Source organism: Oenanthe melanoleuca, chromosome 1 (genome assembly GCF_029582105.1).
Source record: "Oenanthe melanoleuca isolate GR-GAL-2019-014 chromosome 1, OMel1.0, whole genome shotgun sequence".
NCBI classification, from domain to species: Eukaryota; Metazoa; Chordata; class Aves; order Passeriformes; family Muscicapidae; genus Oenanthe; species Oenanthe melanoleuca.
Genome location: NC_079333.1, coordinates 80,109,609 through 80,134,264, shown reverse-complemented (window position 1 = coordinate 80,134,264; position 24,656 = coordinate 80,109,609). Strand labels below are relative to the sequence as shown.

General features: G+C 36.3%; 1 protein-coding gene across 2 annotated transcripts in view; it reads right to left on the bottom strand.

Moving 5' to 3' along the window:
• OCA2 (OCA2 melanosomal transmembrane protein) overlaps positions 1–24,656 on the bottom strand; it is a 183,289-nt gene that overhangs the window by 63,427 nt on the left and 95,206 nt on the right. For both annotated transcript variants that reach the window (XM_056489564.1, XM_056489573.1), the window contains exons 18-21: positions 17,502–17,649; positions 15,899–15,956; positions 14,397–14,505; positions 2,473–2,600 (exon numbers count right to left, since the gene is read on the bottom strand). In XM_056489564.1, the coding sequence (XP_056345539.1) occupies positions 2,473–2,600; positions 14,397–14,505; positions 15,899–15,956; positions 17,502–17,649 (443 nt within the window). The remainder of the gene's footprint in view (positions 1–2,472; positions 2,601–14,396; positions 14,506–15,898; positions 15,957–17,501; positions 17,650–24,656) is intronic.

Sequence of the window (24,656 nt, the reverse complement as noted above, 5' to 3'; positions counted from 1 at the left end):
AGCAAGCATTATTGCACTAATTGGTGTTCTCAGGCATACTAGTTCCTGGGGGCAGTCACAAGAGAGCTTTTCTGCAAAAAGCAATCATGGGCCATTTTAAAACAAAGTCTAATTTATGCATAAAATTTTCTTTAATCCTTTTGTGAACAGTATGTCATGATCACTCTTGTAAATAAACTCTGCCTGAAGGAATTAAGGTAATATGCCAATTTCTACTATAAAAGTGAGCTAAGAACTGTAATCCTGAGAGGCATAGGGACTATTTTACAGAGATGGAAGAACCAGAAAGACTTTTATAGATTTTTATGCAACAGCCACTTGTGGATAAAGACTAAAAAGACAATTGTAAAGATTAATTACTCAGGGGATGCAATAGAAAATAAGAGAGCTCCAAAGGATTTTCAAGTTTTTAGTTGTAGAAGATGCACCAGACTGGACTGATGGACCCCCAAAGGCAGAACCTTCAACAGTTCCCCTGTGGTTCGGGAACTCAAATCACATTTTCCCAAATGTCTGGAACTCAAATCACATTTTCCAAAATTACTTGCAGCCTCAGTCCCACACAGGTTTTTAAATGTGCCTCATAATAGGAAAGAAAACATTTATAGCAGTAGGAAACAGCTTCATACTGGGAACTATCCAAGCTGAAGGATCACCAAGGGTGAGCAATATGACCTGACAATTTCTGGATGCCCTAGATTATGGAAAGATTTCTTGTATTTCAACATATATCTTTGTTTTGACCAGTTTCTTTCTGACACTGGTAACTTAAAGCTAAGAAAAATGCCTTGGAAAGGACTGTCACATACTAATCCAATATATTCAGATAAAAATTAGCAGTGGTGATATACATAGAACATTTTCTCATCCATTATGGGGAAGAATTTAATGTCTTGTATTTTTTTTCTTGATTATCTGGACAAGTTTCTTTCATGACCTTAAACTGCTGTTATTCTAGAGAGCCAGAAAAGTATTCTTTCATTATCAAACTATTCACTGATGACCTGAGAAAACAAAAAAAATGAAGTTCAGTGAATTATAATAGTTGTATCCAAAGCCTGGCAGTAAATGGCAAATACCATCCTGTGTATTATACTATGGTATTGTGAAGTCACACAGCACTCAAATCACAGCTGGTCAATCCAAGTTCAAACAATAAATACATCAGGGAACACAACTAATAAACTGTTTCAACAGCAGTAGACAAAATAAACATGGCTTCAGCATTGATTGCCTATAAGAGCTAGAAAATTCAAGGTTATATGGAGCTTCATAAAATGGAGAACTAAAATTGCCAGTTCTAATAAGCATACAATAAATCAATTTTTCCTGGTGAATTTTAGACTTAGTAGCTCACAGAGAACTTCATAATGATAATCAAAGTTTCCACTAACCTTCTTGGAGGTTACCAGATTTTGAGTTCCACTTTGGCATTAATAAGAGTTAGTTGGGTTGGTTCTTGTTTCTATTTGCTTCAAATGTTGCCCCTGTTACTGCTGGTGACTTTTTTTCAATAGATTCCAATTTCCAAATTCTTGGGATCTTTGCAAATATTGGGAGGGAAGAGGGGAGGAAGGAGGCTATATGAGCAAATTAGGTATCACAGGCTTTTCCCAGGCTTCTCACTCAGGCAATTCACTAGTCAAGGCAGTGTCAGTGGTCACTTGGGTATTGCCAGTCATGTTTCTACAACATTATTACACCATTTAAACCCAACAATTAACAACTGAAAAATAGCCAGGATTCTAGAAGCCTAATTTAAAAATTAATGTGAATATCCACACACAAAAAAAATTCAAATATTTGGGGTAAAAATAAATCCTCTCAAGCTATACAAAAGCATCAAATAGGGAATAAAAGGGGATACAAACATGGATGGACATGGGTGTTGTCAAGCAGACAAGCACACAGAAACTACACAGGAAGATATCCAAGCATTTCAAGACCTGAATATTTTTTAAATTAGCATTGCAAACTGAAATTCAGGGTTATTTTCCTTTCAAATCACACTCCCATGAGATATTTTAGGTCATTTGGTAGCCAGCATGTAGCAGACAGCACTAGAAACATTTTTCAACTCTGTTTTAATCTTCTTCTATTATTTTTCCCATCAACTGTATAAATAATTGTAAACAAACACATAAATACAGATAAAATATCTACACACATAGACCAACAATAAACTCAGAAACCAAAATGTAAATTATGGAAAAAATATTGTGTCAGATACATTCAAGAAAAGCAGAATATGGAAAGAGAATGACACCGAGTTTCTAATGAAAATTTAAATATGAAAGAGGTCCAACTAACTTTCATTCTCTGCTATTCCTCTCCATATTACCACAACTACATTTGATCAACAATATTCCAGTGGGATTGAACCAGCAGGAGGCATCTCTCCAGGAACATTTGAAATAATTCACATTTGAAATCTTTTGCAATTCTTCAGGCTTTAAAATCAGAGAATATTACCTCCATGAGAACAAACAATGCTGCAAAGAAAAGCAGGGTTGCCCACTCAACTCTGTTCAATATCATCTCAAAATCATGGATGTCTGCTAGCACTAGCAGCCAAAGGGCTCCCAACATGGCAATCCAGCCTGCATGAGAGAAAGAGAGAACAGTGCTTTATACTTCACAGGCTTGTTATATGCTACCAACAAGTAAGTTACAGTATTGTGATTTTCAAAGATTTTTGCCATATTTTTGCTCTGACTGTAACAGGAAAAATTCACAGATGCCACAGGATGAATGGTCTCTGTTTTCAAATTAAAATAAAATCTAAACTGAAAAAAAACAAAAAAAAAAAAAACAAGGCAAGCACAACTAAGTAGGATTACCCCAACAATCAATGGGTTTGGATCACAGAGAAAACTTTAGGTGTTTAGGAATAATGAAGGATTCTGCAGCTCCTGAAAGGCTGGCTGCAATCCCTGGACCTTGAAGACTCAGTGGCTGCTTGCACTAGAAGAGAACCAGGAAAAGAAACTCCCCTTAGAAAAGAAGAGATTTAGAGCAAAGTAGGCTCTCTTCAGATATAATCCTTCTGTACATACTGAAGTATTTTAATACACATATTTAGGTAACTAATTGAGAGAAAATGCAAATCAAATGCACAATTAGCCAGAAAATGCAAATATCAAATCTCCTGTCTGAGCAAGGCTCACTTTCCCTCTGCACAGTTAAAATTCATTCTAGAGCTGTTTGATCCCTCTGGTTCATTTATCTTAAAATTCACTGAGTTCCCAAAGCAGCAAAGCAAAGAGAACTGTCAGTTCTATCTACCATGGCTTTTCAATAGCAAAGCTGATTTGCTGTATTACAAAACAAAGCAAATCTGTTCATGAAAATTAAATGTATTTAGTCTGAACATAAAGAAAAGGTTTATAGAAATGCACTGCCTAATTTTCTTCACTGTTATCTTGGCTGTTTTCTGAATTCTGTTAAAAAACAGTGGGCCTAACTTCACTATAAATAAATAAAGATTATGGCAATTCCAGTTAGAATAATGCAAGGGAGAGTAGGTATGTGCTGATTTGAAGTTAGGTAGCAGAATTTTAACTGTTATTATATAAAAACCTAAGTGACAAAGTAATATTGTCTCTCATAGATTTTGCATGTAATTACAACAAACTGAAGAATAAAAGAATTTCTCATTATTTCTGGGACAATCTGTGAAAATATCTTATTATCCTTATCCTTCTGTCTCCAATAATAATGAATCAACTAGAACGTGCTATATGGAGATAACAATTATTAAGAGAAAGAGAAAGAGAAAGAGAAAGAGAAAGAGAAAGAGAAAGAGAAAGAGAAAGAGAAAGAGAAAGAGAAAGAGAAAGAGAAAGAGAGAGAAAGACTTTTTTGGACTTTTTTTATTCACTATGGAGAATTTGGAAGTACCAGGATACATTAAAGACTGGCTTCTCTGTTCATTTTTTTTCTTGCTTCCTGGACCTCAAAAGAGAGCCAGGGAAATATAAATATTTTTTAAAAATAACTTCTCATTACTCTTGTGAAAACAAAGCCTATTTACAGTTCCACAGACCACTTCCTTTACTGCCATTTAGTGCCTTTGCTTCACTACAATTGATGTCCCAGAAAGAGAACTTGGAGAGAAACTGAATCTAAATTCCATTTCTACCTATTGAAGAGGGTGACAGTTTCTATTTATTTTAAGGGAAAATAAATGAAATTTTATTATAAAATTCATCTTGTAAATTCATAATGCATTCTTCATAAGAAAATATTTCCATGTCTTCTGCCTAGAGCCAGGGAAAAGAAAGTACATTAGAAATTGCTTATGCATTTTGCTTTTCTCATACTCAGTAGGCAAAACCACCTTTGGAATAATACTTAGCTCATGATGAGTGGAACACAATTGAAATCCTACTCAAAAAAAACCCACTTATTTTAAAATAATCAAGTAGATGAACTTGATAATATAAAACAATCTAATAGAATAAAATAGAAGTCCAAAATTTAGAGGTAGGCAGGAGAAAGAGCAAGAAATTAAGGAGAAAAATTACTGTGTAATTTGTAAGCCTCTCAAATGCTCATTAAGAAGAATTTTCATTCCTCAGCAAAAGCAAGTTTGCCCTACTACCTCACAGTAGCAGGTCAGAAGCACAGAAGCATAACAACCTTCCTCCAAACAGAGTGAAAATGAGGACGCTGTGCGTTCACTTTATATGCACAGAATTTGGAGTAATGCATTTACGAAGACTGAGAAAATTTCACTTTTCTGGAAACTGGAATGTTACTTGAGACATTTGAACTGAAAATGAAAGTCAAGATAATATTGCATGATCCCACTGATGGCCTGGGCAAAACAGCAGGCTTCTCAAGAGCAGTGCAAGATAATACATTTAGGTAGGAAGAGATAAAACTGTAAAAATCCAGGATGGGAAGCAACTGGATGCCAAATAGTCCTACAGAAAAGACTTGAGAAATTCAGGATATCACAACTAAATCTCATGGCCTACTGAAATACAGAAGCAGGGTTATAAATAATAAATTCTGTGAAACAACCTTTGCTTCCCTCATCCCTGGCAAATCCTTAGACTGCATATTATAAAATGTATACCCATTACAAAATCTGAGGCAGAGAAGGAAGCACAATCCACAGTTTGAAGAGCTGACATTTGAGGAAAAATGTAAAGAATCCAGGAGACTTAGCTCAAAGATAAGATGATTGAAGAGGTCCTGACGAGTCTTTGGGTAAATACCAAGCTTCCCCAAAGCACAGAGAGCAACCTTTTATGTTAGCAGTAGTGGGTAGGACAAGAAAGAGTGAAAAGGAGATGTTAATAGCAGCAACAATGATTCAGGCAACACATCATTCAGGGTCACACATTTATAGTGGTTGAGAAATAAATTTTTTTTAAAACCATCTAGACCAGCTTCTGTCAGATGAAAATCTCCAATCTGCAAACAATGAGAGGGACACATTGGTTTTCTTTAATACGCTTTTCTCAAAGCATGATTTTATTTTATGTGCTTTTAAAAATTCTTTATTTGTCAGAATGTAGCTTAAGGATGTATGCTATTCCTTCATGTAGTATGGTGCAACTGTAATGCAGTATGAGCTTGATCATCCTCCTATATGAGCCAATAAAATTATTGGGATGAAAAAGTTAAATCAGAGACATACATCCAGTAGTGCTTGCTCTACTCACAGAATTTGTTTTATCATTAGTTCTGAATGTGAGTGAAAATGTTCCTTGTTTTGGTTTATTCAAATTTTGTTTTATTTCATCAGGCATCCCTGAAAATATACATTCTGAAATCTTGCTGAATATTTCTAAAACGTACTTGCTGTCCCCTGGTAAGTGCTCATTTATCTTTAATATTCCTTTTTTAATATAAAGTTACCTTCTCACAAAGCAATATGCTGGTCTTTTGAGCAGTCTCTTTTCACAAGTTTAGCTTCATAGAAATCGTTGTATGTTCTTTGCTATTTTTAGCACCATAGTTTAAGGCAACTCCCTGGGGGAGAGAACAGTGAAGGTGGCAGTCCTAGACTTGCACCACACCAATAAATACTTGCACAATAGAAGAGGAATAAAAGGACATGGAAAAAATGGTGGAAGCTATAGGCAAGGCAAAAAAAAGCAGGATCATATGCAGATACAAAGTAATTACAGCAATAAAAAACAGAAGTGTTGAATGAAACAAGGTAAAGAACTCACTGCTCTGCAATCCCAGATCAGCACATGTGCCTTAGAAAGGATGTGCTGGACTTTGCTGAAGAGCTGTAATAGCATGAACTCAAAATGTGAAATCACATTCACCATTGTATTGTAATGCCAACACCTAGCTACATTAGCTCTCCAAAGACAACTTTATAGACAAGACAGGGTGGCACTCAGAGAACTGTAAGAAAGAAACCTGGTTAGACATTTCTACATCTGGGCACTCCATCTTCCTGAGACAAGCTGACAGATATATAGCTGTCTATATCACACCAATCCATAAGTCTGAAAAATTAAAGTACTCTCAGTAAAGGTCACTGCAAACAAACACACTCTACTGCCATAGCCTTATTGACTCTTGTGAACAAAAAATAATTTGAGGAACTGCAAATATCAAGATAAAGGAAAGGTTGACTTCACTAGAAGACAGCAATAAAGATCAAAGGCTGCACTAGCAGTGACTGGTTCTTGTTTTTTTCTCATCAAGTGTATGGGCAGCTGCATGGACAAGGGTATTGTACATGCATAATCACCTGTTTTTAAAGACAACTGTGGAATTTCAAGGCAGAATTTTTTGAAAACTATCCTAAAATAAGACTACAAGGATCATGGAAAGCAGATCTCTTGTATTTTCACAAGCCAGGTGTTATGGTGACAGGGATGAATAACTAATATCTGGATTTTCTGAGTCAGAGTCAATGATGACTGCATTGACTTAGCTCCATTCCAACATTCTCATTATTAAAAAATTATCATCAAATTTATTTTTAACTCATGTTCATGTACACTCTACCAGGAATGTTTTTGACAAGACTATGATTCAAAGATGTACAAAGTCTGTCAGACACAGTTATGTCATTCTCATTTTTAAAAAAAACTTGCATTTTCACAGTGCAGTCAAGTCTCTGTGCCACACTTCAGAGGCCAGCAGGTCAGTTCCATGCAGAGCTGGTCTTGACCTCAATGTAAAAGTACTAGACTACCTAAACCAACACCACCATGCCATGACAGATAAGAGAGTAAATGGATGAAGCACAAGCAGGGAGGTTAAGAGCACTCTAAACGAGGACAAATATCTCAAACTCTACTGGCAATTGTAGCTGATGATGCCTGGAAAAAAGGGTTTCAAAGCAGCCTCAGCAAGCACACCTACAAGGATCTGAAGAGTCTCCAGAATAGCCTGAAGACTGTCAAAGAGGACAGCTTAAAATGTTGGCTCTAATCTTATTATGTCTTTCTACATTGGACTGGAAGCTCTTATCAGATGCTACAACCCATTTCTTTGTTTACCATTGTCAGATCAGGAAGTAAACAACTTTAGTCATGGAAAGCAGCATTACAGCTTTATATAGGTGGATCATTAACAGAAAATGGTGAGAGAAAAAAAAATGCCACAGACAAGAGTCCATGAGTAACTGCAGCTAAAAGAAATACATAAAATGATGTAAAAGAATCCAAGTTTATCAGTAACTCAGCAGTGGTTAGTTATAGATGACAGAGTAAACCTATGAGATGGTCAAAACTCATTTTAGGAGTAACAAAAGCACAAGAAAAAAAGCATATAACATATATACAACACATGTCATATGATAAAATCAGATGTAATGTAGAGCTGAAAACCTGATTTGAAAAAGTAAAGTGTAAAGCTTCAGAAAATATATAAAAATGGGCTCAAGTGGACTCAAGTACAGGAAGTAAAAAACCATCAACACTAACACTATTTACATCTGGGCAAGGAGGAAGACACTCCAAACACATCATCTTATCTCAGCAAAACCCTCAAGTTATCAATACTGTGTTGTGACTCCTCCCAGCCTAAAAGTGTGATGCTTAGCACCCTGGAGAGTATCAAAGGGTGACCCTAACAACATGAAAAAAAGGGATATGGTACTGGGATTGTTCCTTTGGGTTTTGAGTGGATTTTTGTGGAGGGGTTTTTGTGTGTCAGGTCTACTTTTGAGGGGGGAGGGGGAGGAGAAGTTGGTTGGTTGGTTGGTTTTTTACAACAGTTTATACTGCATATTGTTAATGAGTTTTGTTTTGTATTAATTAGATAATTAACACTCTAAGTGTTAGTATTATCATAAGATGAATAATAACTGCTTGCTTTGATTGCACTGATAGAACTTTTATTTAGACTGATCATAAATTCTCAGCTCCAGATATAGGGGATGTTCCCCTTTTTGCCCAGAATATCACAAGCTTAAGAAGAACATGAAGACTTTGAGAGCAGGAGCCCACTGCCATGCACAGAGAGGGTATCTGTAATCCAAAGCCATTTACTTTATTGAAATATGTGAAGGAGTTTCCAGTCAGCTACACATTATTTAGGATGGTATTTTTAGCTCCACAGAAAAGGTCCACAAATGCTGCTTCCCAAGCTTTGCATCTGGTTGCCTAGTTAATCAAGTCATGTTAGAAAGCTTTCCAAAATAACAAAATATAAGGAAAAAATAGAGAGAAAGAAAACAGTCATTGTGACAGCTTCAAATGCAGTTGACAATAAAGTATCATTTGAGCCATTACTTAGGAGTCAACACCTACAAGTTCTCATCAGCTAAAATTGATTCATTTCCTAGACCTAGCTAATTTCTAGATAAATTTTTACTTTGGTGACAAATTAAAGACCAAATGTGCACTTTTCACAATGAGGATATAGTGACACAGGAAGTGAAATATAAGATGTGCTAAACTTAATTTCATTCTTGGCATCTGGCCTACACTTTCTTAAATCTAGTTTGTTCACCAGTTTTTATATCTTAATAGCTGTCTCTCTCAGGATTTTTTTTTCTTAGGCATTAAAAAAATTATACATCAGTTTACTAAACTGCTCTGTGGTTGTCTGTGGTTTTTGTCAGATATTTTACAAAACAACTCCTCAACAACACCAAGTAACTCTATAATGAACATTTTATCTTAACTACTGCACAAATTAACCTGAAACCAAACATAGGGAAAATATAAACACTCTTTTTTTTCTTCCCCTCCATGGGGACAAACATGTGTTTTAAGTCAATTTTGTCTGTTTCTGCAAATATTGTGTTATTGTTCATAAAAAAATTTCATATTTATACAATTCCACCATCACACAGAATAGTGGCATAACCTAGTTCAATCTATTTACCACTGATAAGAGGTGGGGAAAATGTTTTAGAATAAAATTTCAAAGCACAGATTTAGGAGCCTTTGACATTAACACCCCTCTCATGCTAGTGGGAACTGTCCACACCTTCCTCAACCCTGTGCTCCTCTACAAGGACATATAAATCTTCTGGATCTGAGGAATTCTGCTGCACACTGTGAAGCAGGATCTTTCTCACAGGGCTGTGGGGGGGAGGTTCAAATTTAAAAGCATTTTCACTATTCTAAAGAAGCCTCTTGGCGCAAGTTCAAATGCACATACATAGCCTGTCCCAGGGCCATAAAAGCTGGGGTGGGGTGTGGGGAAAGTTTGTTAGATTTCTTCTTGAGCAGCTTCCCAGGATGCATCTTCAGAACAAAACCACACAGACTGCATTTATTTCACTTGTGGAATACTGGAGATTTTTACTTTACATTATCACATAATTTAAAGATTCCTAAGTTAAAGACTTCTGCCCATTGGTTACAGCATTGCAACTCATGCAAGATTTTACACATACACATACTGACCCTACAGATCAGTCTCAAAGTTGTTAGCAAAGAATCACTCCAGCAGTGAGCTCCTAATTTAAACGTTACAGAAAATATATGGATTAAGTTAGTTGTTAAAATCTTAGTAGGCTGCAGAAATGGAGAACTGCCTTCATTGTTTTTAAGTAAATATTGGTATGAAACTTCACTCATTCTGTGATAAAAAAACAAATGTAAGCAAGTTTGTGAGGGTCTCTAGGACTGTGCAGCCCTCTCTTCCTCACTAAGCAGGCTAAGTGCCACTCAGTTTCAATTCCATGATAATCATTCTATCATTAGAATGAACATCTATGTAAATTACAGTTGTAAGCTGAAAACTGAGCATGCCCACTGAAACATGAAAATCAAAAGCAAGATGAAAATCATAAGTAAGTAAAGAGGAAAAACTTGAAATCCCATCCACTTCCCTGAATTTGAGAAGTGACTCCTCTCTCCAGTTAAGACACAATTTTTGATATAATTTGCATAATAAGTCTCTGTAGACATAATGGAGGGAGGAGACTGTGCAATTGAGGCCCTTTCCCCTTAAGGTATTTAATTTCTCATGTGTATGTGAACAATTTTTCTGTAAATTACAGAAATGAGTCAATTAATATGGCAACTGGTATTCAAAGGAGTGACAATACAACAAGAATCTTCCATATCTACACCAATTGAATACATTTCTCCTGTAATGCTCTGGCAGTAAATAAAAAGAAGTCTGCACAACATGACATACCAAAAAAACAGAAGTCCGTTTACATTAAATGAAAAATGATTTTCCTACTTCTCCACTATTTCAGTCACAGTTTTAAAATGTTTTGAAGATGCAACTAGTTACCACAAACAGCAAAAAGAGATCTTCAGACCCTCAAGAGTAGCTGTTGCAGAATTTGCAGAATAAGTCCACAGCCAGAAGTTAAACCACATCAATATAGAGGACAAGAGAAATTTTTGCAGGAGAAAGAAATCTCATCAAACAAGATAACCTTGTTTGTAAATATTGAGGAATTTTAGCTTCAGTGCAAGAATGAGGAGGTAAATTTAGATCTAGGACATTTGCCTGATAGGAGTGACATAGAATACTGATTATACAACTTGTCCTACTGCCCAGAAAGGTCATAGTGATCATGTCAGTTACTTGAAAGTCCCTAAAGTTAGTTTTAAGCTCCTAAATTTGGGGAATTTGCTAACACTGCATACTAAAGATGAAACCAGGATGAATCACACTCTTAAACTCCTCACTGATTAGTGACACCCCCAGAGACTATTCTGGGGGTAGATGAAGGTAATTATCTTAAACATTGATGTCTGAAGGATCACAAATACCCATGGCACAGACAGTAGCCTTCAGACATGACCCCTCTGTACAAGTTTAAAAAAAAATCCAAGACAGCTCCCTCAAGTGAGGAAATGACAGTCCTTAATTATGGAAGAACTCAACGATTTCCAAAACATCTCTCCCTGTCCCCTTGCTTAAATAATTCATCAAAGGAACATGAGAAAAGTCACGGATGGTAATACTATAGGTTCACCTGTGCAAGAGTCGTGTCTTTAATAGGAAAAATGGTGGTGATAAGGCAGGAATTAACATATAAATGAGATAAAACCACAATTTTATTTCTCCTGGCTTTCCATCCCAGCTTCCAGCAGCCTGAAGCCAAACTTGAGGCAGCATCTGCTCTCTGAAACAGGAACTATCTCATTTCTTTACTCAGGTTTTCACCTTGTTCCTTGAATATGAGAGCAACAGAGTTTGTTGCAACCTTTTAAAGCAGAAGATGGCATTCCCCTGTCTCAGAAACTAGTGAGCCTGGCCCTGGGAAAGAGATGCCCAGAGGTGGAAGGGAGTAAGAGTGAGGGTGTCTGCAAGAGCAGGCTGCCTGCACTGCATGCAGAAAGCACAGAGACAGGTAAAAGCAGGGTCACAGAGACAATGGGTCCCTCTTCACAGAGACTGGAAGGAACTGCACAAAGTTCACAGCAGCTCAGCAACTCATTGAACTGACTAAAACCAAATCAGAGATAAAGCATCTTCCCCACAGAAGAAGAAGGAATTAAGCTGAAAATTGATTTTTGTATTTTTTCTGACCCAGTCACTTTGAATGCTCTCTTCAAAAAATCTAGCTTAAAATTTCAACAAAATTTTACTTTATATTACTTGTTAAATCTTTTCAGGCATATTAATATAGTTCAAAGCTCTAGATATGCTGGCCTAAAAGATAAAGTCAAAATAGTAGCCGGGTACAATCCTCAAAGGGGCTTTAGTTTCATCCTTTGTCATCTTTCCTCAGATGTTATAATGCTTTATCAATAAAATAAAATAAAATCTCATGGGGCCAAATGAAAGTACTGTAGGAGTCTCACAGTTTTTAGTATCTGGTTTTTTTAAGTCTCAGTACTAATCTTTTATTAACATGGATATTTCATAGAATTACACTAAATAAATTAATGAACAGGCACAAGAAAACTGAATAGGAAAGAGTTCTGCATTTCAAATGGCAGCTAAGTATGCAAATTTTATTATTAAATTAAAATGTCAGTAGCTTTGAATTATATTAATGATTCCAAGTTCATAATGGAAAAATTGTATCTAGGCTTGGGACTGATAAAGAATCTTAAAATCTTTCTAATTCTCTCTACCAAAAGCAATTTAAAGTTATTAGATTTCTAACACTTCAGCCTCTGTATAAACCATTATTCTGGTAGAAAATTAAACACTGAACTGCAATTTACTTCAATTTTTATGAGAAAAACATATTGAACAAATTTACCCAAGCCAACAGAGTACAAGATCTAGTTAATATTAGGAAATGTATTTCTGTGCTTTGGAAGACTAAAATCCATAGAGCCTCACAACAACACTACTTCAGTAATGATAAATATGTGACTGCTATCATCAGAATAGCAGTCTTCTGAAATTCAGAAGACAAAAATGAGAGCCTGTAAATTATGGAACCTGTAAACTTATCAGTAGAAGTTTACAGGTTCAATTACTTTTCAGTAGAAATTGTGTGTATGCTTTAGTACCATTTATTCATTAATCTGACAGGTTTACCATGAATGCAGAATGGGGAGAAATTATACAAAACACATACAGCCCTTATTTACCTTCAGGTTGTTATTCAGCTACTAAATCACAGAAAGCTACACTGCCAAACATTTCATTTGTTTTCATTTATTTTACTGGCATAAAGCAGGACCAAAAAAAAAATGACCAATAGTTACAATGTGTCTTCTAGCATTGATTCCAACTCCTTTGCAGCTTTGAAAAAATATCTTACCAGGAGCATACACAACCAGTGCTGTTTAGTCTTTAATGACTGTCTGGCTTTTCAAAAACATTTAGAGAAGTTTGGCTTAATTCAAGAAGTCCTACATGGTTCAGTGCCACTTATCTGAGACACAAAAGTGAGGGTGTACATTAATTTCTTAAATGGTCAGTGTGAAGGTCTCAGCCACCATGATTTCAAACACATTCAAATATTTTCATCTTCTGCATTTTCCCAGATCTTCACAATGTAGCACTTTTGCTATTATAATATATCAGTTTACCTTTTAACTTCTTAACAGACAGTATGGGCTGAAATTGCCCATTTGCATGGCAAATAGTCTGTCAGCAGCAGATATGGAAGGTCTTGCTTACAGCCTGATCACCCCTGTAGAGCTATAACTCTATATTTTGCACAGCAAAAATAAGTGTCAATGTAATATCTGTGTACATGATTATTGAGTTATTCATTATGAGCTATTCCTCTTCAAGACTGCTTCATCTTTCAGACACTGAGATAGAAGTACATGGTGTGTAAATTCAGATTGCATGAAAAAATGTACTTGAAATTCCGTAATCTTGAAGACCTCAGCAGCCAAAAAAATATTTTCATTTTTTATTTGTCAATGCACAGGTAGGTTTTATGACTGTCTACCAGTTAAATGTGAGATTCTATCTGATTCTGTTTTCAGGATATTTGGAGCTTTTTCTTGTAGAGATATCCAACTACCTGTATAAAAACTTACACATATAGATCTATATATATAGAAACTATGCACACAGCTACTTTCATTCCACACATATACAGTGTCCTCCAGTTTTTATATTTGGAAATGAATTACTACGGTGATTAAGTAATGGAGACTGTAAATTATACAAAGAGCTTTCTATACTTAAGAAATAATGCCAAACTGCTTCTTTGCTCTCCCACAGAGTGACTATTTTCTGATCTCCCTGATGCATCTTGGTCACTCACTCAAACAGTGCAAATGATGCCAAGGTCAAATTTGCTCATTCTGTAATGTTTAGCCAGCTCATTAGTATTGGAAAGTCCAGAAAATGAAGTCATGAGCACTCTCTGTTATTCCTCCTGGGGTAACTGGGACGTGACTGAATTTTTAAAACCTGCTCTTCTCTTCCCATGGCTGCTTAACCTGGTAGAATTGTGAGGACAGGGACATAAGAAAAATGGCTTTGTGAAAAGCTTGAGACTCAGAAAGATACGACTGGCTATTTTTCAGGAAGGTTTCTTATTTTACTTAGATGAAAACTAGGAAACTTACCAAGATCTAGGTAGATGCCTGGAACAAATGAGTTGAGAAAAAACATAAGAATAACACATCCCAGCACTGTCAGACATTTGATGAGAAGAATTTTGTCTGTTATTCTGTGCTGGAGACAGACAGGAAAATAAAATTAGTAATTGCATTAAAGAAGAATGTATTATGTATATTATGTATTATGCATAGAGTTCAGAAAAGCATGTGTGAAGCACAAAGTGCTGTTCCTGTATTGTATATTCCTCTTCAGCATAAAAGACAGAACTATCTGAATAGTTTTTACAGGTGTGCATCTTATGCATACCTATAAAAAACCCATGAGTATGTGGTCCAAGGGGCTTTAGGAGATACAAGTATCTAGTACCTGCTGCTTGCATTCACAACTTACTCCACAACTTCATTCCAGAGGCTTAAGTAGGGCTGAAATGCAGCTCTTACCACAGAGGGCATTCTGAGCACTCTGTGGTTTTGTGATCTGGGACAAAATCACCCTTCGTTTTTCAGGTGTGCTTTGAAAACCTATAAACTACTTTAGAGGTCAAATCTTTCACACCTCCTATACAACTCTCATGTACATGCCAAGCCTTTCATCTCTACAGAGTTTGTACACCTCTGTGCCCAGCTCCTGCTTTACTGTGCCAATTTCCTTGTGCCCTCAGCCCCAGTGCTTTCCATCCTGTCTCTGCTTTCACTACCACACCAGGGAATCACTTTCTCCCAGACCAAGTTCATCTCTTGTTTCACATAGTTTAAAGCTCTACCAAAATACAAGCAAGTCTCTGTTCTTTAAAAAGTTTGTCTCTTATGCAATGCTGTGAAAGGGGTGTAAAGAAAATCTCTTGGGTTTGCTCTGGCTTGGTGTGACACCTAAGACAGCATTCTCCCAGTCAAGGGCTTGCACCCCAAGGAGTCCAATCAAGGACTTGTGCTCTCAGATACAGACCTGATTCATTAGTGATGCCAGTGAGGTAGAGAGATTGTGACATTTAGATAATTAAATTTAGGAGACATTAATCCCACTGCAGAGTTTCTATCTTCTCAGTTTCAGCATAAAGACTTAAGCAGTGCTAGTGTGTGCACAGCTAAGAGAACAGGATTTATCACGTGGTTTATCCCTACTTGAATAATAAAAGCAGTAGTGTCACCAAAATGCGTTAAATTAGAGTCAGCATTGGGTACCTTAGGAGAAGTGTACTCTATTACCATTCAACATGGCTACAAACAATCTATTGACACCTCCTGAACCTTTCTGGCTATGGATTAAAAATTTAAGAACTCACTGCTGAAACATTAATTCCTTAGGTTACAGTTTTCTAAGGAACAAAAGTACAAAACCTCACCATGTGCTGCAGTAACCTCGTCTGTCTGAGACACCAACCACCCTGGCTGCTAACTTCTGGTCTATCAGGAGAGTTATTAAATTTCCATTAGATTTAAAGCACTATCTCTATAGAAAGGTGTAGCTTCATTTACATGAATAGTGAAAAAACTTGCCATATACTTACTTTTTTCTGAAGTTCCTGGATATTTGTTTCCCAGTTTTTATCTTCTTGTGAAATTTGTCTGAAAGAAAATGACACCTACTTTTTTCCAGATTGAAATCAGAGCTCTGCTAAGAGTGTTGGGATAAATCCCTCTCATTACATACAGATCACCTTTTTCCCCATGTGGAGTAACTCATACCACAAAGGAGTCGTGGCCTTCTCACATCCAGCAGCAAAATTCCCACGAGCATTCACTTAAGGCTCCACTTTTGTAACAAGCTCTGCTAACACACAAACCCTTCTGTTCATGAAGAAAGCCATAGGCTGGGAAGGAGCTGGACTCCAGGGATAGACCTCAGTAAAGGATCTGGCTATCTGCAGTGGGCAGCTCCCTTTATAGTTTCAGGAGCTGATGTGTGTGTCCTGCTGTGATAAAATAAGGGTTGTGTGCTAACATCAGCAAGTCAGAACACTTATGTTTCACATTTGCATTTTATAATGAAGTTTTTAAGATCTGAATAACTTCACTGTGTTATCAGTGCAGTCAGGCCTCCAGCAAAAAGCCTTTGCAGTTCATGAGCTCTGCTGTTAATGATCATGAATTTTTACATTGCTGTAAATGTTCTGTACGGGAGGAATCCTGATTTTCAAGATTAAGTATACAATTTTTATTTGTAAAGTCAGGAGGGTCCTCTTAAAAATACACAGTATCAGCAAAAATTATGTAAACAATCCTATATACTGGAATAGTTCAAGAAATCATATTTACATTTTCTTGCTCAAATTATTTAACAAGGTTATTAATTAATTATTTCAATTTCACTTTAGTCAATTAAAATTTGAAATATTTATCACTGCTATTCTCAGTCAAAAAAATACTTTGGCATAATATCTGGTTTTATGAGAATCTAAGCAAAACAAGGTCATTATTCTTTTAGTCATAGTTTATGTAAACTTCTATACATAAAACATGTCTGCACTCAGGTTCATACTCCATGATATGGCAGCATGCTTCAATTCACTCTATGCTCTTACAAGCAATTTTATCTGTGTGAGGCAAAAGTGAAATTTGTCACTATCTTATGGAATAGTGTTTTAATAGTATTTTAAAGGTTTCCTAAGAGGATTTAATTCATAGGCACTGAAAATATGTGTAAACACAGTGATGATCCCTTTCATACTGACCTGGATGATATCTGAAGCTGAACTGAAATTTTGATTATGAAACAATTGTAAAACACAGCAATTCACTGGTGAAATGTGTTTCAAACTCATCCATTCACTGAAGAGAATTTGAACTTTTCAGTAAAAAAAAAGAAACTTCACCATCTTACTGTGCTGAAGCCACAAGTTTAAGGAAAAGTGTAGTGATGTATTTGTGATCTTTTTAAACCAAAAGCTGCCTGAAATTTTTAGGCCTTTAATTCTGAGTCATATTGATAAATATATTTTCCAGGCATTACACATCACTTTTGTCCTAAAATACTGTGTGTTTTACTGAGGCTGAGAGGGGCTTTTCCCATCTGCCCCAACATCCATCTCATCAAGACAGAGCTAGGAATGCAGGTCTTGCCACAGGGAAGATCCCTGAAAGGAGAGGTGGGACAGCCTGGTCCTTGCCTACCTGTGAAACGTCCTCAGCTTCTTCCTCAGGAGCATCTCCAGAGTCAGCACCTTCTGCATCAAAAGGCATTTCACAGCAGTCTCCTCTCTGCTGGCTGGGTTGATGCGCTGAGCTGTCAGCCTCCAAACATAGATCTCATGCTTCAGCTCTGAAAAGAAGCAAAATTGCATCAGTGTGAAGTCCAATGTGTGTGTAACCAGAGATGGATATAATATGTGTGATATGCTCTAGACTCAAAGCTTTTGAAGTTATTGGGATGGTTTCCCAAACAATTTCCACTCAGGAAGCTGCTTCTGTCATTCATTTTGCAGAGCTGAAGCGAATGAAAAATAAATAGAATTTTTTTTTTTTTTTTAATTTTAAATAAATGAACCCAGAAGTCTTTTTTCAAAGAAAAAGTAGTACTGTTTTCAAATGCTTGCAAACAACTTCAATAAGCTTAAGGGTTAAAATTGTATCCCATTCATTTTTCAACAGAAAACAAATTGTCAGTGTAAATTATTATACTGCTAAGAGATACTAGCTCCTTGTATATTTAGGAATTATAGCAAATGCTCCTTCATGGTATTCAAAGTAGACAGCATGTTTCCATTCACTCTATGTCCATACAAGGAATTTTATCTATGTAAGGCAAAAGTGAAATTTGGCACTGTCTTATGGAACAATGCTTAATAGTATTTTAAAGGTTTCCTAAGAGGATTTAATTCCTAGGCACTGAAAATATATGTAAACACAGTGACCATCACTTCTTTCATGTTGACTGGGATGATATCTGATCCTGTGTAAGTTCAGACAGACTGATTAACACTTTGAAATCAGACTCTAGAATCTTCTCAGAAGTTTCAATCCCTTTTGATTATTTTATTCCCTTTACTGTTGAGGCCTTGGTGAATGACCAAAAAACATGTGTTCCCGTTCAAGAAGGATGTTAAACTGGCCATGCAAATAAAAACCTTTGAATTTTACAGGAAATCACTAAAGAAATAAAATCTGTTTATTAATTTAGAAACTGTGCCAATGTTTCCTGTTGAAGCTATGGGATGTTTCCTCACCCTTCTTTTCTGATCCACTCAAATTTCATGTCATTGAAGACAATATGTCTGGAATCCAAGGCTTTATATTTTAAGATCCCTGTTCAATCAGTAAGTTGCTCTTGTTCTGAAAATGGATGTGTAACTCTTTACATCATGTGAACAAGCTATAAGAATTATTTCTAAAAAAAATAGTTACATAAGAAAAATTTAAACACTTTTTGATGTAGGTAGTGATCTTAGCATTTTACACTGCCACTCTTTAGAGGATGATGATATCTGCTATCAAAAAGAGTACTAAACATGTTTAATTCCCCAGTTTCCTTTACAACTAAGTATTCATAATGAAAATGCAGAGGGAATCTTATAAAGATTGACCATGAGAAGGAATCAGACTTAACAAGAATTTAATAACAAAAGTGTGTCCAGAGTCTGCATGGTTGACACAGAAGAAAGGGATTTGAACAGCAATTGACATACATTTTTTATGGTTTGTGTCTATAAATCTGCACACATCTGTCAAAGCAGTAATGCTTGCCTAAATTTTGCAATGTAAGACCAGAAATACAAATTCACACTGTCGAAAGCCCAGTGACCATCCTGGGTAGTTAAACAACTAGTGCTCAGCTAAAGCTTTCCTTCCAAGAAGGAGATTTATATCTGAACCACATATTCCAAAAATATACCAAATCAACCACTTTTCTTTGTAATATTGGTGGTTCATTGCCAGGAGCATAATCTGGCACAAAATTATATTACAATATGGATAGGTCTTGCTTATCAAAGGATCCACATGATTTCTGGCCATAATTTATTTTTGCATCAACATTTGTGACACACACAGATATAACAGCAGTAATTTTCCACTCCCAGAGTAAAAAAAAAAGCCTTTCTGTACTTCATTCTTATGTGATTTTTTGAGTGAATATGACTGCAGCTTTGAAACTGTCATCAGTCCAAGGGAAAGAGCATGTTTTGTTTTGACCTCTGGCAAACAATCATGAAGCATAAGCATCCAGTTTGCTGTTCTATTTGTCTTTTCTGCAACAACTTCCCTGATGACATCTGCTCATCCTTCCATAGCATTTCTACACATCCTTTCCAAGTGAAATTTCACCAAGGGTTTAGCTGATAGAGGGAAGTTGAACCATTCACCACCCAAATGAGATGCAAGTACTCCACAGTTATTTTCATACAGAGAATCTCTATCTTCTCTCCTTCAGAAAGAGGCAGCTATCCTCACTGTATCTATGCCACAAGCAAACCCCCAGAGTGGAAAGCAGCATGACTTGTGTCGCAGATTTCTGTTCCACATCTGAAATGCCCTGGAGATAATCTCCAGGTTGAGCAAGGTGGGATTGGTTCTTTGTGATCTACATTAAAAATGTGTGTGTCTTCACGTGGCTTTGATCGTGCCTTTATGTACAGCAAGCACACGCTGGATTTTTCAGTCATTAGCTTTCTAAACAACCCAAGGACGTGAACATCTGACCTGCTGTGGTGTGTTTAGACGTGTTTACTTCAGAGCAAACTGTACTTGGAAAATCAGAACAGTTGATCCACCTTCTATACTGCAGCTTCTGTTGCAATAATGATTTGTGCAGGGGTTTTCTAGGTCATGTCATAGAATGTTTTTCCTACTTCTCTTTCATGCAGACTCTTATTGTTAATAACCCATCAGGTGCTTCATATTTATTAGAGTTGTGCTTTTTTTGAGGAATAATAATGCAAATAATGCAGAACCTTGAAGTCAGAAACAACAATTAACATGGCCAAAGTCCTGCAGGCCTTGCTATACTTCTCTCATTTCATAACTGCAAAACCATTTAGGCAGCAACCCCCAGAGTCTGGGAGCATCTTCTATTTTATGACAGACTGTGTTACACATGGGCAAGGGCTTAATGCAATCACAGAGTCTTTTCAATCACTTTTAAATTATGGCCAAGACAGCACAAGGGCAGACTTTGGCTGCCATTGAATAGCCACAGGACAGTCTCCCACTCTGCTTCTCTGTGTCCATAAGTTCCTGTCCCCTCCTCAGATGAGATCTAATGGTTATATTACACCAGAGTGAGCTCTCTCCACTCACTTGTCCAAGCCATTCCACGGGGTTTTAGCAGGATTAGCTTTATGGTGGATCAGCCTTCTATTCAATATAACCTACTGCTATCAGTTCTATTGCCAGTAACTGAAATGGTGAGTCTGTAGCAAGGCAGTTTCTCGTTAAAGCATCTAAATTAACATTTGACTGCAACAATAGTACCAGTAGCCAGTGAGAGAAGCAAAGCTGTTTAGTAGGCAGTGATCTGAAGCACAAGAAGATTGGAGAGTTGCAGCTCAGCTCAGAGAATTCAGCTCATTATGATACTAAAACATTTGTGAATGCCATAATTCATAAAGCCCATGAGGAACAACAGCAATATACCTAGCATTATTATCTCCAACCAGAAAATAGAAAAAAAATCTCTGTTTCTAACAAGAAAATATTAATTTTTGGCTTAGTTATAGGATGAAATAAAGGCTCCTCAAACATGTAAACTCTATGCTGCTAACCTGTTCTGACTTTGTTATTGATCATATTTTGCCATGGAAACCACAAATATTACATCCTAGACCCACTGAGTTTAACAAAATTTCAGCTGCTGCCCCAGACAGTGACAGTTTAGAAAAAACTTCTGCATTTTAGAAGACATTCTTTATCTGAAAACTGCATATTATTTCTGCAATATGACAATTAATAATCAGATTGATTTTCACTTGAGTAATCACACATTCCCTCCCACCCAGCTGCCAGTAACAAAGAAGACACCCTCAAAAACTGAGAGTAATTAATTCCCAGTCTCAGAATCTGAAAAGGCCAGTTTTGTTAATTGAAAATACTCAGAAGAGCATGACCAACCTTGATAAGATGATAAGAATTATCATCAAATGACAATTTTCAACTTACACGTGCACTAACTACATAAACTATCTTTTTTTGCATGCAACACAAGTTTGCATTGCTGGGCTGTATCTGACATAATCCAAATACATTAATCTGAATATTTGTTTAGTTTTTTCTTCCACATGTGACTGTAGCTTACCTATTTTCAGTAAAGCAATTGTTTTTCTTAGCCAAATTCTCAGAATGAGCATATTTCTGTTCAAATGCTAGCTGCAAAGCAAATTAAGTATCTTGAATTCTAGTTTAACTAGTAATAGTAATATCTATAATTTTTAATATTTTTTAAATCCCTCATATTATGTAATCAATCTTCTAAACATTATTAAATGGTGTCATCTTCATTTTGTAAGTGCAGAAGTTAAATCCAAGATTTAAAACCCATTAGTAGAAAAAATTCACCTTGAGGGATATTCCAGCTCAAACACTCATGCCTCTCTCCTAGAGGCAGCACCCCTCAACAGAACACAAGCATGAGGATCAAATCTAGAAAAACAAATAAACAACCACAAAACAAAATAAAAACAACAAAGAAAGAAACAAACAACCCCCCCCAACCTGGAATATTCTTTCTTTATTCTTTTGAGTAGTTCAGTGGGTCAACAGTGGATAAAGGTAAGCAATGGCATAAATGTTGCAGGGTCTTCAGAACTACATCAAAACATGTTTTGCCTTATTCAGCCAAATACATGCAAAGGAATATGAGATATGTGCACAATGCTGCACAAAGCAGTACAGAAAATCTATATAAGCTTTTCAACTCAGTGTGACATCTGAGGCCCCATTTGGTCATAAAGGCACCTAATGCCAGCTCAGCTACCCAGCATGGAATCGGATCCATCACACAGGAATTACAGGGCATCCTCATTCAGCAGCAGAGCAGCTGGAGCCTGGGCAGAAAATCACAAAGCTCATAATTTCAAACACCTAAATTACTCACTAGGAGTCATCCTCCAAGCAAGCTGGAGTAGGCTGCAGCAGGCCCACGAAGGAATCTACAACATGACAAGCTTAACCCTGATTTTATAAGGGAATAGTCAATTTAGTGTGTGTATGATGGTCACATAGGACTCAGAGTAATCCACAGATATTAAGGTGGGTTAGATTTCTCATAAGGTTTCAGGATGGTTGATAAAGATACACATTTCTCTTATTTGGCTAGTTCCTGAATGACAGGTGGGATATCTCTCTCTCAGGTAACATGGGCTTTGTTCTCGTCGCTGGGTAAGTCACACTTTAGAATCACAAAATTATTTTAGTGCTTGTGGGTTTGCCCTCAGTTTCCTCTACTGCAATTCCTCATCTTTTAAAAGCAGGAATATGAGTGTATTTAGGTTCCCTGGGTGTTTATTAGCACTTGCCTAATGTGATTAAAACACTTCATTCTGTTACACTGAGAATGGCACAAGGAAGTCAAGAGTCAAGTATTTTGAGCATGCCTTTATCTAAAATTCTACTGTAGTTTGTTTCAGAAAATTTTTCTCAGGTGTAAAATCTAGAAAAATAAATCTGGCTTACTATCAAATAGTTCTCATTCCAACTGCCAGACTTGCTAATGAAAACCAATTTTGCAGATGTCTTCCATTAAACTCCCTTAGAAAAAAGCAACCTCTCTTAAATTCACTTTACTTTACTGCTGATGTCCTTTCAATACAAGTAAAAGTGCTGCAAGCCATGACTTAGAGATGGTATTCCCAAGGATAAGGAAAAAAGAACCATGAAAAGATAAAGCCTCAAGAGGACAACATTCTTTTGGAGTATTTCTAAAGATAATGCCTCTTCTAACGCTTTTAGCAGGTCAAAATGAAGAGCAAAAAATGAAGCCTACTTCAGACTCACCATAACTCTTATCAATGGTTTAGAAGTAAAAATTCTGACTTATACATTGAACACACTTTGATAAATTGATAAATGAAAATGGTAGAGCAATTAAAAATCTGTCAAGTTTACACTTGTATTTGAAACACCAAAGTGAAAGCTTTCTGAAGTAAATAAACACAGATAATGTGTCACATAGAGCAAAACAGTTCTTTTAAGCTCTGTTTTTAGGAAGATCTTATGATTTCTGAGCCATCAAAGTGAAAAACTTTGTCATATCTTCACTGAAACACTGTTAATGGAAAGGCCATGCCTTGCCAACCACTGTATACCTGTACAATCCTTTCACAACTGAGGTCTGCATACAAAAACAGAGGGGCACAAATACTGTAAAAGATACAGGTGCTAGCACTGTTTTTCCTTCCCATCAGTGATTTTCCTGTACTCATTCCTTCCACGAAAAAATGTGTATAAAAATTGTCAAGTGCTGCTCCATTGATTCAGAATGACACTATATTATACCTTCTTTCTGCACAAGACAGGTAAAGTAATATTACAGCTGCCTTCTTGTGATGGTTACATTACTGATGCACTAAGTAAATAACATGAGATTGACATATTCTCCTTGTTTTGCAATGTCAGAATACTATTTTTATCATCTGAAAGCAAGAGGAGACAGATTTTTTTTCCAAGGGGAATACTCTATCAACTCTAAAGCAATTCAAAGGACATATACAGGAATTAGAGCTTAAAATTATCTAAAATGTTTAAAGATACAAAAATCTTCAATCTGTGGCAAGTAAATAAGTATATTTCTTTTCATTCCTGATCATCAGGACAGCTGTCAAAGGTGCAAATAATAAAAGACAGCTTTTGATTTGCATTTTCAAATATAAAGCCATGGCCCTGGTAGATTCTGATATATTATCCAAAAAGGAGTAAACAAAGTGTCTAAAGGGACATTAAGACTACCTATTTTGTTTGAGACTGAAAGTCTTACTGTTCTTTCAAATAAAAAATGCAATATCTACCAGAAAGTTATTATCTTAGATACCAAGAGCGTTCATAAGAAAGTTGGACCTTTCAGTTCAGCATGCTAACATCCACAGTAGGAGAGTTAAAATGTTGACTATTCACCATTCAGTGTTAATATCTAGAATTGGATTGCAGAGAAGAGAGGAATAAAAACCACACATAAAAACCAACACACATTTTACTGTCCACATTGGGCCTCAAGATTTAAAAATATTCCCCTGAAACCCAATGAAATCAATATCTTAGGTGAGGGCTGATGAGTAGAGTGCAGTGCATATTGCAAAACTTCCACCTGGACTGAGCTTGAAGTTGAATTCTTGAAAACATATT